This window comes from Emydura macquarii, unplaced genomic scaffold (assembly GCF_026122565.2).
Source record: "Emydura macquarii macquarii isolate MOO-44397 ecotype Brisbane River unplaced genomic scaffold, CSIRO-AGI_Emac_v2 contig_1119, whole genome shotgun sequence".
Lineage (NCBI taxonomy): Eukaryota > Metazoa > Chordata > Testudines > Chelidae > Emydura > Emydura macquarii.
This window is the reverse complement of record NW_027131256.1, coordinates 2,727,083-2,744,082: the sequence shown is the minus strand read 5'-3', so window position 1 is coordinate 2,744,082 and position 17,000 is coordinate 2,727,083. Positions and strand designations below refer to the sequence as shown.

The following is a 17,000-nucleotide window of genomic DNA, read 5'->3' as shown; positions in this document are numbered from 1 at the left end:
TAGTGGTCACAGAATGTCACAGTGCAGTTTCAAAAAAAACACCTGATGGGTTCTCATTGTCAAAATGGGCCCTCAATGCCTCTCTTATGAATATGGCCCCCAGTTGTGCCCCTTTAATACCCCTGGCATCTGGCTGCTCATATTCAGATGCAAGGCGATCCGCCTCTCTGGTCCACTCAGTGGCAACCTTCTCGCCCTTAGCTTCACATAAATTATGGAGCACACAGCAGGCGGCTGTAACCACAGGAATACTGCCCCCATTTAAGTCCAGCCTGCCATAAAGGCATCTTCAGTGCACCTTTAACCTGCCAAACGCACATTCAACAGTCATTCAGCACCTGCTCAGCCTCTTATTGAAGCGCTCTTTGCTGCTGTCCAGGTTGCCTGTGTAAGACTTCATGAACCATGGCATTAGTGGGCAGGCTTGGTCTCCCAGGATCACTATGGGCATCTCAACATCCCCTATTGGAATCTTTTCATTGGAAAAAAAAGTCCCTGCTTGTAGCTTCCGGTACAGGCCAGCATTCCTGAAGATACGAGCATCACGCACCTCTCCTGACCAACCCATGTTGATGTCAGTGAAATGGCCACAGTGATCCACAAGCGCCTGGAGTACCATAGAAAATTACCCCTTTCTATTGATGTACTCCATTGCAAGATGGTCCAGTGCCAAAATTGGGATGTGTGCGCAATCTATTGCCCCGCCAGTTAGGGAATCCCATTGCTGCAAATCCATCCACTATTTCAGGCACGTTGCCCACAGTCACAGTCCTTCGCAGCAGAATGCGATTAATGGCCCAGCACACTTGCGATAATGCAGCTCCGACGGTGCACTTGCCCTCTCCAAACTGAGTAGTGACTGACCGGTAGCAGTTTGAAGTTGCCAGCGATCGCCATGCACTTCTCCACCGAGAGAGCAGCTCTCACTCTGGTATCCTTGCACTGCATGGCAGGGACCAGCTCCGCAGAGTTCCATGAAGGTGGCTTTGCGCGTTCGAAAGTTCTGTAGCCACCGCTCATCATCCCAGATCTGCACAGCGATGCGATCCCACCACTCAGTGCTTAGTCTTACACACCCAAAAATGGCAGTTCCCCGTGTGTAGATGCTCCATGAATGACAACAGTAATGCGATGCTGTTTGTCTGCATGTCACTCAGCAGGTCAGGCTCCTCGGATTCCAGTTCTGATTTGGAGCTCAAGATGTACTGTGCAACCAGCCACGATGTGTTCAGAATGCTGAAAGCAACAGTGGAGAGTAGCGCGGGATCCATCCTTTTGGATAGAGATGGCGGGTGCACAGTAAACGGCGGGGAGCCATTGAAAAAAATGGCACGAGTCGCTGCCAGCAACGCAATGAATGATAGCACGGAAACACAATGCACCATGGGACATTGAGCCAGAACCCATGCTGCTCCATGCTCCTCTCCCCCATCCCAGAATTCATAGTGGCAGAAGCTACCGAGTTGCATGATGGGATAGCTGCCCATGATGCACTGCTCTCACTGTCGATACTACAGCACCAAGTGTGGATGCATTTTTGTGACAAAATAAGTGCTGTGGGGACGGGTGCGAGCACTGTAATTATAGCACTTTTTTAATCATGAAAAAAACTACCGTTGACGAAACTTTCTAGTGCAGACAAGGCCTTACTCTGCTAACTCAGCTCAGACTTATGAAGCTATACTCCTGTCCCTTCCTCTCCACTAAGATTATTCTAAGTAAGATGCTGTTAGGAGCCTATGTCCTTTGAGAGTTAGAGTTCAAGCAGAGCCAAACCTGTACCTTGTAATGATGGCAGAGTAGTTGTTGGAGTCACAGCTACATTTGCTTTCTGTGATGGAGTAGGTGTTCTCAGTTGCTTCTCAGCCCATAGCTGGGAAGCCCCAGCAGTGTTTTCTTCTTTCAGTAATTGGAGTAGTCTACATACAAAATAAGCATAAGAGAGTGTAAGGCTACAATGAACTCTGAAATGACAATGCTTACAGCTAATCTGCACCATCTATCCATAAAAAACCTTTCAAAAAGTACTTGCATCTGACCAAGTGGGTTGCAGCCCACAAAAACTGTTAGTCTTTAAAGTGCTACAGGACTCTTGTTTTTGCTGTATGCAGACTAACACGGCTACCCCTCTGGAACTTTTCAGTGTATATGAAGGATATGATATGTTAATTGCAGTGAGCACATGTTTGTATACATTAAGTACGATAACGATATGCTTAACTCCTCTTCCAGGATTTTGAGGTTTTGCCTCAGTGGTTAACTTCAGTGCAAGAGATCTGTTCTTGGTTTGGCACATGCAAAAAGATGAGGTTTGCTGTGGTTTCCTATCTCCCGTGTTCTTTCCTCCAACTTTTTAATCTCTGTGGCTAACACTGAGGCTTCTGACCCACTTTTATCTCTAATACATCCATCTGCGCCATTGGCCCCATTCCCTCCCACCTCCTGACATCCCTCTCTCCTGTCCTCTGGGTCTTGCCCTCCATAAATACAAGCATGCTATAGTCACTATCCCCAACCCCGAAAAGACAATCTCCAAATTTCACCAGCCTCTGAATTCCTCTCCCTTTTATCCTTCACATACGAGGGAACAGAACATACCATATACAACTGTTACCTCTAGTTCCTAACTCCATCCTTGATCCCCCGCAATCTGGCTTCTAGCCCCTTCACTACTATGAAACAGCTCTTATAGCCTAACGGACTCTTCCTAGCCAAGTCCAAAGGTCTCTACTCCATCCTCATTGTTCTTGACCTTTCTGTTGCTTTTGATATGGTTGATCACACCTTCCTTCTTGATATATTATCTGCTCTGGACTCACAATGTAGTTCTCTTCTGATTCTCCTATCTGGTCATACCTTCCATGTCTGCCAGTGGGTCCTTCTCTTCCTCTCTCTTGAGGTCCACTGAGGTCCCACAGAGTCCTGTTCCTGGCTGCCCTCTTTTCCCTTTACACTCCCCCCCCCGGTACTCTAATTGCAATTATGGCTTCAACTACCAATCCTATTCCACAAGTCAGCCAATTATTGTACTGTGTAGTGTCTAGGGTCCAAATCAGTAATGGAAGCCCATTGCACTAGGCACTGTCCATACAACAGAAAGAGGACCCCATCCCCAAGTAGCTTACAATGCAAATATGAGACAGTAGGGGGGGGAACACAGGGTAACAATGAGAGAATTATGGTAAGTGTAAAATCAGTCACAGCACACCAAGTGTCTTGTCACTGTCAAGTGTTCTGTAGATGCCATGGGAGAGGTGAGTTTTAAGGAGAGATTTGAAAGAAGATATCATAGTAGCTTTGTGGATATTTATGGGGAGCAACTCCCATGCATAAGAGACAGCAATGGGAGAAAGCACAAAGGTGTTTGGACATCTAATTGTGCTATTTAAACACTCTGGGGACAGAAACCTTATGACAGACAGAGACAGACACACACACACTGACCTGTCTGTGTCAATGTTGGACTTGAAGTGCAAAGACACATCCTGTTCATTCACACTTTCCTCTGATTGGCAGTTGGAAGAAGCTTCCCCTTCTACTTCATTGAGAGCCTGTCTCAGAAAAAACACAAGACATCTCAAATGTTACATGACAGCATTTTAACCTATCCTTTTGGGGGTGGGGGAGCGACAAAGTAGTTTTCTGAGAAGTGTTTCCAGTGAACAAGTGTCTTTATTTTAGTTCTCCCTAAAATAGGGACAAAAATACTCTAATCTTATAGGAAAGATATTTAATTAATATTTGTGAAGCACTGGGATACTACAGCGATGAACACTCTAGAAAAGACAACAGGAAATGAATACTTCAGTATTCAATGCTTTGTTTGGTGTTCAGTAAGGCAAGGGCTGCACAATGACTAAGGATAAAAAAAACAAAAAAAACAAAACAAAAAAACACTGAACAGATGCCTCATACCCTGAGTAGTGGCCTTTCTAGGCATCAAATGAAACAGGGCACTGTGGGAAAAGAATAACATGTGATCATGTAATTAAGTGGCAGAATTAACACTGCAAGGGCAAGTTAATTCTGGCATTGCCTAAGTTTTGAATGATTCACTTTGCAATCTAAACAACATTATTTGAATGTAGTTTATATATAAAAGCCACACATTAATTGTATTTACATCATATGCATAAAAAGTGACGTAATACAATGAAAAGGGTGATATTTCATTGTGCACATAACTTAGGAAAGTCAATTCAGAATTAAAGTTTCCTGCAGTAACCAGAATTTTGCCCTGTGGGTATACTTTGAAAATCCTAACCAGAGATCCTGTTGTAAAAGAGCAAACAAGAGCTATACACCCAAATCTCACTGAAATCCGATGGTTGTTGGGCACCTGCCTCCCTTAGTTTGCTTTGGAAATCTCAGACTTCCATCCTATCACACAACTCACATGCAATGATATGAGATACTACATATATAAATCAAAGGCCACAGAGAAAAATGCAAGTGCCCCCATTTAAAAAGAAACCAGTCTGACCGGCAAAGCAGTCCTGAATTCAGTTTAAGATATTATGATTTGTACAAGGTGCCATGGTATAAATATTAGTACAGAATCATAACAGGAAGATTACAGTCATCGCAAAGATGACACTTTCATGCCAAGATCCTACTTTCTGCCGCTTATAACTTTTCAGAAAAGTAGCCCTTTGAGATGAAGTCTCTTATCCTTGTTCTCAACATCAAGTGAATATTTTTGGCATGATTTCAGATATCTGAGGGGGAAAAAGGCACATTCAAAAAAGTTTGAATAACTTTAAATACTTGTCTGAAGCAAAAATGGTTTTGTTTTAAAAGTTCAAACTTGCAACCTTAGCAGAACCTGCAGAAATTGCAAAAAAACCAAAACAAAACAAAAAAACACACAACCAAAAACAACCTAGTTAAGAAACAGACTTAAGCGAACATCAAAAGTACACCCTGAATGCAGTCCGCCAAATAGCCACATACACAGATATTACTACCCTGAAATAAAGGCTTCCGAGTATATTCCAATGTGTGTGCATTCAGCTAAATGTCAGGGAGGTTGATTTAATATGGAACCAATCACTTGTACTTCTATATTTTAATAACTAAACTAAACACAAATGAAACCATGTTAATGCAATGTCAAAGTTGATGCTTTTTGTACAAAAAGGTCAGGAAATCCAAAGCAACCCTAAAGAAATAATTTTCTGCATAATATATGTAGTTTTATGTTTAACACTGCATGCAGAGATAAGTTATAATAATACATATAGTATACACAAGACAGCTGATTTAGGATTGCTTGGTAACCTTAACTCTGGATTTCCTGATTTTCATGCAAGTGAAGACATAGCTACAGAACTCTGCATTAAAAACTTAGTTTATTTGCATTTACTATGCTGATATACAGTCCATATGCAGAGTACATTACCTGGGGATCCATGACAGACTCACTAAGGATGGAAAGCTGTGTTGGAGGATCACTTTTTTGTACAATGGGACCTTGAGATGATTCCAGGTCACAATGAGGAGCCATTGTTACATTAGGGAAACCTAGAATACACAGAGGAAGACAGGAAGTCACAGAACACAAAGGGCTACTTAGCTGATAACCCATTATCTCAGAAGAAACCCAGGTCCAAGTCCTAACAGTACCTCAGGACTTCTGTACCATAAATTAAGCCCCTTTTGTCTCCACAACCTACCACACAATTCAAGGGGAGGTGAACATCACTCCTGAGTTATCCCTACTGGCCAGCCACAAAGTCACACTACATACTCAGTGGAAGGCTAGGGTTGTCACTGTAGATACTGATGTAATCAGAGAAATGATCATATGTTTCTCTCTGCATATGCACATTATAAGAGAAAGAGAAATGGCAATTCAGAGAGAAGAGATGAAACGCTATTCTCTCTGATGAGATAAGGGCCAATAGGTTTTACATTCTCCATCAAGAGCAAGCGAGAGCCCTTGTTCATATGCTGACAAAGCTCAAAGGGCAGCCAGGACTATGGACCAAAGTCATTCAGGAGCGAGACCACGAGAACTGCCATAATGGATCAGACCCTGAGGTCTATCTATTCCAGTACCAGATGCTTCAGAGGAAGGTATAAGAACCCTGTAGTAGCGAGATTTGGGATAACCTGCCCCTCACATTAGCTGTCATCCTGATCTATAATAGGTAGAGTTGGTTCCCCTTTGTACTATGTTAATGGAACCAACTGAGCTATGCTAACTAACCAGATCAACCAAACAAGCTGAGCTAAACCCGATTACCCAGTCTACAACTTTGTGAAATTGGACAAGATTTATAAAAGAAGTGTGGTAATCTGAAATTAACTGCCTTACACTAATTAGATGGTTTACCTGTATGCCTGCGAGGAGCATCACCAAACAGATCTTTCACTATAGCCATGGCTTGATCTGATCTCTCCAACACATCTTGTAGCTGATACTGATCAGAGAGAATCTGAAGGCACAGAAGAGACTTCATACCATCATATACAATATGGTTTCCCAAAACACAAGGATAAATACATGGATTATGAGAGGGATTTTGGTATCATTATCCTTAGTAGTTAATAACAGGATAGCTAACTAACTATCACAGTTCCATGGTTAACTACACCTCTGCCGCCTCCGTGGTCTACTCACAGGCACCTTTTTAGTCTCAAGTCTCCAGCTATCACCTCTCTATGGGCTGGGACCCATATCCTTGTCCCTTCAGAGTGGAGACAAACTTGCAGTCCCCATGCAGTTCACTGTGATTATCCCAGCATGCCTGTCTTTAGTCCAGCACCCGCAATTTGCTTTCTCTCAAGGGACATCTTCAGGGCTATGAATGACCAACTAGCTTTCACAAAGCACAATATATGTATTTTAGGACAAAAGCATTAAAGAGACAACATATAATAAAACACTACACGTATTAAGTTTACCAAGTGTCACCCTCTTTCATGGGGAGACTCTGGCATGTTTTAGTCCTTCAAACCCTTTCAGCAGGATATACCTTTTTTATTACAATCTCATGTCAGTTTCTGTATCAAAATGAGGGATACACAACCTGTTCAGGCTGACCCTTTATACTACAAGCTCTTTCCTGGTCTCTGGGTCCTCTTGAACCCAGTCTCAGCCTATATAGGCAACTCCCCCCAGAAGGTGGTACTTCTCTGGAGTTGTTTAACTGTCCTGGCAGCTGCAGTAATTACCCTCCATTGATTTGAGTTCTTAGGGGAAGCTAGGTAACCCGCCCCAAGAAGCTCACACACAGTCCATAGCTCACCAAGATATATATATAACATTTATAGATACAAGAACTTATGATAATTCCTGGGCCCACAGCAACTGGCACATCTCAAATTACCATGTTGCGGGGAATTACTTGCTACTTGAATCAGGGGGAATCATTTAATTGAGTGAGAAGCTACTGCCTCGTGACTGGAGTCAGAAATCGCTGCTGCAGTCAGACCTCAAAAGCTAGTTAAATATTACTAGTAGTATTACAGAGTGTTTAAGGGAGGCCCAGATAGCAAAGGACAGAATTCAATTCCAAACTGAGGAACACCAGATCACCTGCCAGTGGTTACAGCTCCTCAACCTGTTTTGTCAATTTTCTTTCTCTCTCCTTTTTCAATTCCCCCGCCCAACTCTTTCTGCCCCTCCTTTTTACATTCCCCTTCTTGCTCTCCTCCTTTCTTCCAGTTAAATACAGACATTGCAGGTACAGAGGTTCCCCAGACACAAGAACCACGGCATTTCAACTAAACAATGGAATATGAGGGAGGGGGGAGAGAAACAAGCACAGGCTACATCTCCCTTGCAGAGCTTGGAATTTAAATCTGCAAGGGTCCCTGCACAGCAGCATTCAAGAAATGGCAGGGGACAGGGCATGGTCAGGAGCCAGGAGTAAGGTCTGACACTATGTAGATCATGTGATCCTGTCACCTTGGGGGTTGGGGTCTGATTAGATACCACAGAGCCTACTCCAAGCAGTGTTCTGCAGTAGCTGAAAGAGCAGCACCTAGGGAAGGGGAATTCTGGATCAGCCAAACTTGGTTATTCAGCCAGGCAGTGGATTTTGGTCTACACGCAGGAGCAATTTTCCATTGTTGTCACAAGTCCTCTGTAGCAAAGGAGAGGAGGAAGAAAATGCAAAGCGCTTGCTTCTCATTCCTGGCAAATTAAAAACGTGTTGAAAGTCCAGACCTAGCTCTTACCTCTCGCATGAGGGCCAGCTTCCTTTTCTCCAGGGAATCAGGAGCCCCCTGCCTCTGCTTCTTCCATTTTCTCTTCAACGCTCTCTCTTGTAGCTCCACGTGCACCAGTGCTTTGTTCTTTGACTTGTGTATCTCATGACGCCGCATCTACACAAGCATGGAAGAGAATCGGGTTCAAATCTGAGGAACAAGCTAAAGAACTCTTGCAAGCAGCAGGGCACCACCAGTGGGCTTTTTTTTCTTGGGTTTGCCAACTTATGCATTGGGTACACTGAAGTCAAGCTTAACGCTGGTGATGCCAATAATGTCACCATCTATGAATGTCGACTGCAATCACAGAGTTGGTCACTCAGTGAAGAACAAAAGTTTAAGTTACCTCACAGAACAAAGGGAAGGGGAAAATGTACATGTTCCCATCTGCCCCGCATTACTGAAACAACAGCAACAGCTTTAACCAACTGTCAAAGAAATACTGGCACCCAACACACTGAAAATAAGGCAAAATGCTGGTGTTGAGTATCAGCATCTCCACCCTCTGAATGGGATGCATGTATCCAATTCAGATTAATAGCACATTTAGAATATTAGATTCTCACAGGCCTCCCAGACACCTTGATAAGTTACAGAATTTAGAGACTGAAGAGAGAAAAATACTTATGTCATCAAGACTAGCTTCCTCACACAAGATATAATCGTAAATGAGTACAAACCCCTTCATTGTACCCTCAACATTATACTATATATCAGTGCGGTCAACCGGATGGAATTGAACTCATACTTTGTGAAGAATAAGTAGCTCTACATAGCAGGAATAGTAGCAGTGGTATGAATCTGTTCAATCCCCCCAAGAATTAAGGAAATTCCAAGAATAAAGAACATATTTTTCAGCCCTTTCTGCAGTGAACATTTTGAAGGTTAAACTCATCCACGGGAAAGTTTTCTTTGTTGCATCACCCCATAGTGGAAAACATTCTAAAGGGATCAACTGGAAAATATATCAGAATATTGGTTAAAATAAGATGGCTGAAGGAGACGTTAAGCAGATAAGCACCGCTACTAGAAGGTGCTGCTGTTGATATAGTTATTAGCGGTAAGAGCTATATTTTAAAATACATTTTGGTGGGTAGGGAAGGGAGATAAGATGTTACAAACAAAATACCCCATATAAATAAAATGAAATATCTACCCTAGATGACCAAGTAGATTGCCTCTATTCCATACTAGGACAATGACTGATTTTTGACTTACCATGTCCTCAGGAGTTGCACGATGCACTGTTAAATCATGGACAGTACTCTGAAAAAAGAAACAAGAGAAAACAACAAATACAAAAACAGAAGTGGAATCAAGCATTAATTTTTCTTGTAATAACCCCATTGTTTTGCTCTTTAAGTTACTAAAATAATCAGCCCTGCTTTTTAGAGGCAAGTGTCTGTTGATAAATAGAACAGAGATGCAAAAGACAATCTGTCATAGTATTCCATCAAAAAACTATTTAAAAAAAATATTAACTTTGCATTCAAAAGTCAGGCAATGACAATATTAAGGTAGCCCTACTACAGGACAGACCCAATGAAGAAAACAACAGAACACCACTGGCTATCATCTACAGCCCCCAGCTAAAATCTCTCCAACACATCATTAAGGATCTACAACCTATCCTAGAAGATGATCCCTCACTTGCTCAAGCCATGGAAGGCAGGCATATCCTTGCTTACAGACAGCCCCCCAACCTGAAGCAAATACTCACCAGCAACTGTACACCATACAACAAGAACACTAACCCAGGAACCTATCCCTACAACAAACTCTGTTGCCAACTCTGCCCGCACATCGACTCTAGTGACACCATCACAGGTCCTAACCAACTCAGCCACACCATAAGGAGTCATTCACCTGCACATCTACTAATGTAATATATGCCATCATGTGCCAGCAATGCCTCTCTGCCATGTACATTGGCCAAACCGGACTGTCACTATGCAAAAGAATAAATGGACACAAATCAGACATAAAAAATGGTAACATTCATAAACCAGTCGGAGAGCACTTCAATCTCCCAGGACACTCTGTAGCTGACTTGAAAGTTGCCATACTTCAACAAAAAACTTCAAAAACAGACTTCAAAGAGAAACTGCAGAGCTAGAAATCATCTGCAAACTTGACACAATCAAACTGGGTCTAAATAGGGACTTGGAATGGTTATCTCATTACAAGAAGTAATTGTCACTGCTCACACATTCTCACCTTCTAATCAATGGTTAGAGTAGTTGAGGCCTATTCACAACTGAATGAACTTTGCTTATACCTACCTTCCCTACTGTTGTTCCTTACCCTTGGATGTGTGTGTGTGTGTGTATATATATATATATATATATATATATATATATATATATATATATATATATATATATATATATATATATATATATACACACACACACACACATACATACATACACACACACACATACACACACACACACACACACACACACATACACACCTCCTATCTGATTTCTATTCCTTACATCTGATGAAGTGGGTTACAGCCCACGAAAGCTTATGCCTGCAGAAATTAAATTTGTTAGTCTTTAAAGTGCTACAGGACTCTCGTTGTTTTTGCTGTATACAGACTAACACGGCTACCCCTCTGGAACTTTTCATCCTAAAATGAATGCCTGTGGAATATTCTCTTCAGGTCTGTGCATTCCAATACCAGAAAGATTTGCACCACAAACTGGACAGATTTCAGAGTGTCAGGGGACTGGAGAGATCAAATTACAACGAACAGATTATGGGTCCGATCCTGAATTCACTAGAATCCAATGGGGTCAGCTCCATTTACTTTGATGGTTCAGGAGACGGCATTAGACGAGACAAACACGTTTACCTTGGCGAACCCAGAAAGGCGCTGTCTAGACTGGGATTTAACGGTGTGATGCTAGCCGATCCATTTTTAAACTCTAGCACAGACACGGTCCAGGGCATTAAATGTAAAATGAACTGCTCAAGTCAAAACCTGCGCTCGCCCTACTTCACCCAGGCTAAGGTCACACTTTAGCTGGCAGGCGTGGGCCATGCCGCAGACAGATCAGTACAGCGACACTGCCGGACCCCCAGTGCAGACGCATTATATCCGGATCGACATTTGACTGTCCGTACAGCAGCGCCACCTCCCCGGACGTGAGCGGTGCCGAGAGACGCTCTCTCCCCCGGGCAGAGCTGCTGCCAGCCCGGCACAGCCGGTGCCGGTGGCGGTGGGGTTTCCATGCCCCCGACCGGCCCGGCCCGGCCACGCCAGCGCAACCTTGGGCTGTAGATCTGCAGTCAGCCCGAGGGGGGGGAGACGCCGCCGTTCCTGGGTCCTCCTCCGCCACCCGGCCCGGCCCGGCCCGGCCCCGCCGGCCACGGCCACAGCCCCCGCGGAGGAGGAGGAGGCCTCCCGAGCGAGGATGGCAACCCGGGGGAGGCAGCACGAGTCACAGGAGAAAAGGAAACGGAAGTGGGCGGAGGCAGGCGGCGGAGCAGACATAAATACCCGCCCGGGGGACGCCCCCCACCAGGGACCGGGTCAGTAACAAGTGGCGGGGGAGGGCCCGGGCCCGGCACTCGGGCTCTTCTGTCCGCCTCCATCCCCAGCCCGGAGCCCGCTTCCCCCCGCCATCGGTTGGCCCAGGCCCGTGCCTCAGTTTCCCCAGCGGTGCGGGGGGCGGGGCTTCACTCACATCCCAGGCCAGCCTGGGCGGCGGCGGCGGCAGCGGCTTCTTCACCTTCGGCGGCTTCTTCCCCGAGGCGCGGGGCCGCGTGACCCTGACCAGGGACATGGCGGGGGCCAACTCCGTCCCGGGGTGGGAGGCGGCAGGACCCGGGGAGGCCGGGCAGGAAGCGCCGCTCTGGAGGGCTCGTGCCGCCGCCGTTAGGTCGGGGTTGGCTTCATCCCCCTGACCCCGCCCCCAGCGCGAGGCCGCGCAGCGGGTCCGCTCCTCCCGCCCGTCGCCAGGGAAACCCCGCCCCGCCGCGCGGCCATCGGGCCCCGCCCCCGAGCATGGAGGGACGGGGCCTTGACCCCACCCACTGCCCCCCCTGCACCCCACTGACCCTGGCCGCTTGCTGTCTCCTGTGCACGCTACTGACCACCCCACCCACGCTACTCCCCATCCCCTGTGCACCCCACTGACCCCACCCCCAGTTCCCGCTGCCCCAGTGCGCTCCCCCCAGTGCAGCCCACTGCCCCCCATGCATAGTAGCCATTGCTCCTATATACCCCCAGGATATCCCCCTGACCTGCCATCCAAACTACCCACTTCACCAGTGTACCCCCCACTTTAGTAACCATCCATCCTCACTGCCCCTCTGTACCCCACCCCAACAACCTGCTGTTTTCCAGTGCCCCCACAACTCTCATCAATCCTCCCCACTCCACCCTGCATTCTCACTGCTCATGCTGCCCTGGATGAGCCCCAGCCCCCATTGATTCTCCACCCTGTCCCAATACACCCGATCTCAACCCCACTGATCCTGCTCATATCCTCTCCAGCCTCATTCCTGCCCACCGGCTCAGCTCCCCCCTCACTGCTCCCCACCCAAATTACCAGGCCCCTCTTCCTCACTGTCCACACCAGTCACTGTCCGTCCCCCCACTATTCCCAGCCCACCTCACTGCCCCCATTCCACACATCACGCCCTCTCACTGTTCACTGGGGGGGCATAAGAAGTAAAGCTCTAAGGGTATGTCTAAGGAAAGAAACAAACAAGATGAGAGATGTTAAATGACCAAAACAATCAGATACATACAAACGACTTCAAAGTCCATATCTATCAGATTCTTAGCAATATTGCAGTTTGCAGGCTTGTACAGTTCTGGTGTACAACCAGTACCAGGGTGGGTCTCAGTCCTTTGTTTCACAGCTTCAGATGTAGAGTAGTTAATCAGGAATGAAGACAAAATGGAGATGGTTAAGCCGCATTTTCTAGTTTCTGCCATGTGGCTTGTACATGCTGTATTTCAAACTCAAGATCATAGCACATGGGCAGGGAAAAGCTCTTAGAGTTCCTGTTCACAGGAATATCCCTACATCCATGTCCTGATTACTCAGAGGCATAGCTCCTGGCTTCTCTGCCTGGGTGCATTGTGTAGCTGATGGCCCTTGATTGGCTCTCAATCAGGCTGGACAGTGCTGAGGCTAATCTGTTGGGGAGTGTCACCCAGTAGCACAGCACAAGTTTTAGATACAGAAATATCACACATATATTCATAGCTTACAATACAAAGATGATACACACACATATAGATCAGCGTATCATATTCAGTAAATCACAACGTTTCCAGTGATACCTTACATGGCATATTTTGCAAGATCTGTTGTAATTTTGCAATATTGATATAGATAATATTATAAATGGTCATCCCTAATCCAGACAGCATCACAATGACCTCTAGAGGTCCTTTCTAGTACTACACTTCTATGATTCTGTGTCACAAATTGGGGGAGTGAGTGGTAAATAACAACAAAGACAGCTTAGTGAAACAGAATGATCTGTATTGCTTGGTAAGCTGGGCGCAAGTGAACAATATGTGTTTCAATATGGCCAAAGGTAAATGTATACATCTAGGAACAAAGAATGTAGGCTGTAGTTACCAGAGAGGGTACTGTATCTTGGGAAGCAATGACTCTGAAAAAGACTTGTGGGTCATGGTGGATAATCAATTGAACATGAGCTCACAAGTGCAACTCGGTGGCCAAAAGGGCTAGTGCGATCCTTGAATGTATAAACTGGGGAATATCGAGTAGAAAGGTTATATTAACTCTGTATTTGGCATGACCAATACAGGAACATTGTGTCCAGTTTGGTATTCACAGTTCAAGAATGATGTTTAAAAATTGGAGAGGATTCAAAGAAGAGCCATGAGAATGATTAAAACATGCCTTATAGTGATAGATTCAAAGAGCAAAATCTGTTTAACATAGAGGAGGTTAAAGGGTGACAGGCTGCAATCACAGTCTGTAAGTACCTACATTTGGAAACCTCTATTAGAGAGGGTTCTTCAATCTATCAGACAAAGTTATAACAAGATCCAATGGCTGAAAATTGAAGCTAGACAAATTCAGACTAGAAATAAGGTGCAAATTTTAACAGTGAGAATAATTAACCATTAGAACAGAGATCCTCCATCACTGGCAATTTTAAATTAAGACTGGAAGTTTTTCTAGAAGATGTTCAAAGAGGAATTAATTCAGGGAAGTCCCATGGCCTGTATTATGTAGGAGGTCACACTAAGGTCCAGTTTCACAAAGGGATGTAGGCATCCAACCTCCAGATTTAGGTATGTCTGTGATCCACAAAATCCCATTCAGCTGCTGCGTAACTCTGTAGGTATCTACATTTTTACTGTATAAATTTGTTAGGTGCTTAAGTTTCTCCCACTAGGCATGCACATTGCTGCCTCACTTTGGACATCTGAGCTCCAGCAGGATCCTCAAACCAGGTGAAGATAGGCAGAGAAATGCCTTATGCTTGTCTTGTCTGAGGTACCTGACCTAGTAGAAGTGAGCTGAGTACACCTCTTGGATCAGGCCCTATTCAAAATCAGAAGGAGGAGGAACATCCGTCAATAACTTTTAGTCCAGCAGTTAGTGCACTCACCTGGAATGTGGGTGACCCGGGTTCAATTTCCCCATCTGCCTGAGGAGAAGGAGAAGGTAAGATCTGAACAGGCATCTCCCACCTTACAAAAGAGCACCCTAGCCACTGGCTTATAGGATATTCTGATGTAGGGCTCTCTCAATCTCTCCTACAGCAATAGGCAGCAGCTGAGCAGGGCTTTTGTGAATGCCACTGGCGCCTGGATGTGGGACTTGGGTCTGGTCTACACCACAGAGTTAGGTTGATACAAGGAGCTTATGTTGACCTAACTATGGAAGAAGTGTCTACACTTAAATTTCACTCCCACCGATGTAACTGCCCCATTACACCAATTTAATAACTCCACCTCCATGCGTGGCGAAGAGTCAAGTTCAATACAGCTAGGTCGACGCTGTGTCAGGGTGGACACTGCATTGCTTATGTCGACTGTTACTGGCTTTCAGGAGCCATCCCACAATGCCCCACACTGACAGTACAATCTTGGTGAGGACACGCACCTCCGACACAAGGATCAAAGTGTAGACTCGCACAAGCAATGTAATTACTGAGGCAGCTGTATGCCAACGTCTGAATCTTGTAGTGTAGACATGGCCTTAGACACTTAGAAGAGGAAGCTAGGTGCATAAGTCCCCCTTATGAATCTGGCCCAAAGTAACTTTCAATCATTTTTCTCTTTATTGCTTCATAATCAAGTTCTGTCTCACTTACCCAGGCCATGTTTACACCACCGAGGGAAGTCAACTTACTTTAAGTCGACTTTCAGCAGCCAATTTTTAGAAGTCGCAGCAGCGTGAACATACTACACTGTTTGCACAGGTCTCGTGCATCCACACTCACCACGCTTATTTCGACTTTCAAAGCAGTGCAATGTGGGTAGCTATCCCTCGGTGCAACTAGCCACGGTGGTTGCTGGGCGAGTGTCATTGTCCCATGATGCAGCGCTGCTTCCCTTCCCCCCCTCCCTAAACAAACAGGAAGAGTATTTTCGCGCCTTTTTTTTACTCCCCACGCTCGCCATTGCTGCAGAGACATGGAGCCAGCTCAACTCTGCACTATTATTGTGAGCGTCACAAATACATCACGGCTTATCATCGAGTATTTTCGAAGTAGAGCAAGAAGCTGAAGCACAGACAACAGTGATGCTACCAAGGCTGCCCTGCTACAAGCCATTAAGCAGAACAATTCCCGATTGCTGCAGGCTGTAACGGATCATCTACATTCCGTGGAGCGCCAGTTCTGGTGCAGGGAAACCAGCACAGACTGGTGGGACCGCATCGTTATGCAGCTGTGGGATGATGATCTGTGGCTGCAAATCTTTCGTATGCGAAAGGCAACTTACCTGGAACTGTGCTCGGAGCTGGCCCTGTCCCTGAAGCACATGAATACTCGCTTGAGACAAGCTCTGACGGTGGAGAAGAGAGTCACCATCCCTCTCTGGAAGCTGGCAACCCCCACTGTTACCGCTCGGTTGGGAATCAATTTGGAGTTGGTAAATCTACAGTGGGCATCGCTGTGATTCAAGTATGCAGGGCCATCAGTAGATTTCTGCTATGAAGGCTACTGACTTTGGGAAATGTGCAGGACATAGTGGAGGGGTTTACCACAATGCGGTTCCCAAACTGCTTGGGGGCCATTGATGGGACGCACATCCCTATCTTAGCGCCTGCCCACCTCGCAACCGAGTACATAAACCGCAAGAGGTCCTGCAAGGCCTTGTGGATCACAGGGGTCATTTCACTGACATCTATGTGGCGTGGTCTGGGGAGGTGCATGACGCACACGTATTTCGTAATTCGGGGCTATTCTCTAATATGCAGGGAGGCACTTTTTTCCCCGACCAAAGAATTCACATCGGGGGTGTGGAAATGCCCATAGTGATCCTAGGGGATCCTGATTACCCCTTGCTCCCTCGGCTAATGAAGTTGTACACCGGGCACCTTGACAGTGACAAGGAGTGTTTTAATAACAGGTTAAGCAGTTGCAGAATGGTTGTAGAATGAGCCTTTGGGCGTTTAAAGGGTAGATGGAGGAGTCTCCTTACTAGGCTGGACATGAGTGAGAAGTACCTCCCTTCGGTGATATCTGCGTGCTGTGTTCTTCATAATGTGTGTGAAGCGAAGGGTGAGAGGTTCCCCCAGGGTTGGGCTGTGGAGGCAGAAAGACTG

The 17,000-nt window shown here is 45.7% G+C and overlaps 1 protein-coding gene across 4 annotated transcripts in view; it reads right to left on the bottom strand.

Annotated features, from left to right (window-relative positions):
* Positions 1 to 12,164, bottom strand: part of SPICE1 (spindle and centriole associated protein 1) — a 33,342-nt gene extending 21,178 nt beyond the window's left edge. For 2 of the 4 annotated variants that reach the window (XM_067545978.1, XM_067545979.1), the window contains exons 1-7: positions 11,916 to 12,164; positions 9,436 to 9,483; positions 8,188 to 8,334; positions 6,338 to 6,440; positions 5,402 to 5,523; positions 3,445 to 3,551; positions 1,783 to 1,919 (exon numbers count right to left, since the gene is read on the bottom strand). In XM_067545978.1, the coding sequence (XP_067402079.1) occupies positions 1,783 to 1,919; positions 3,445 to 3,551; positions 5,402 to 5,523; positions 6,338 to 6,440; positions 8,188 to 8,334; positions 9,436 to 9,483; positions 11,916 to 12,014 (763 nt within the window). In that variant the 5' untranslated portion in view covers positions 12,015 to 12,164. Of the gene's footprint in view, positions 1 to 1,782; positions 1,920 to 3,444; positions 3,552 to 5,401; positions 5,524 to 6,337; positions 6,441 to 8,187; positions 8,335 to 9,435; positions 9,484 to 11,080; positions 11,478 to 11,497; positions 11,553 to 11,915 lie in introns of those variants that run through there. The other 2 variants (XM_067545980.1, XM_067545981.1) reach the window with 2 other exon arrangements.
* Between the last annotated feature and the right edge of the window lie 4,836 nt (positions 12,165 to 17,000).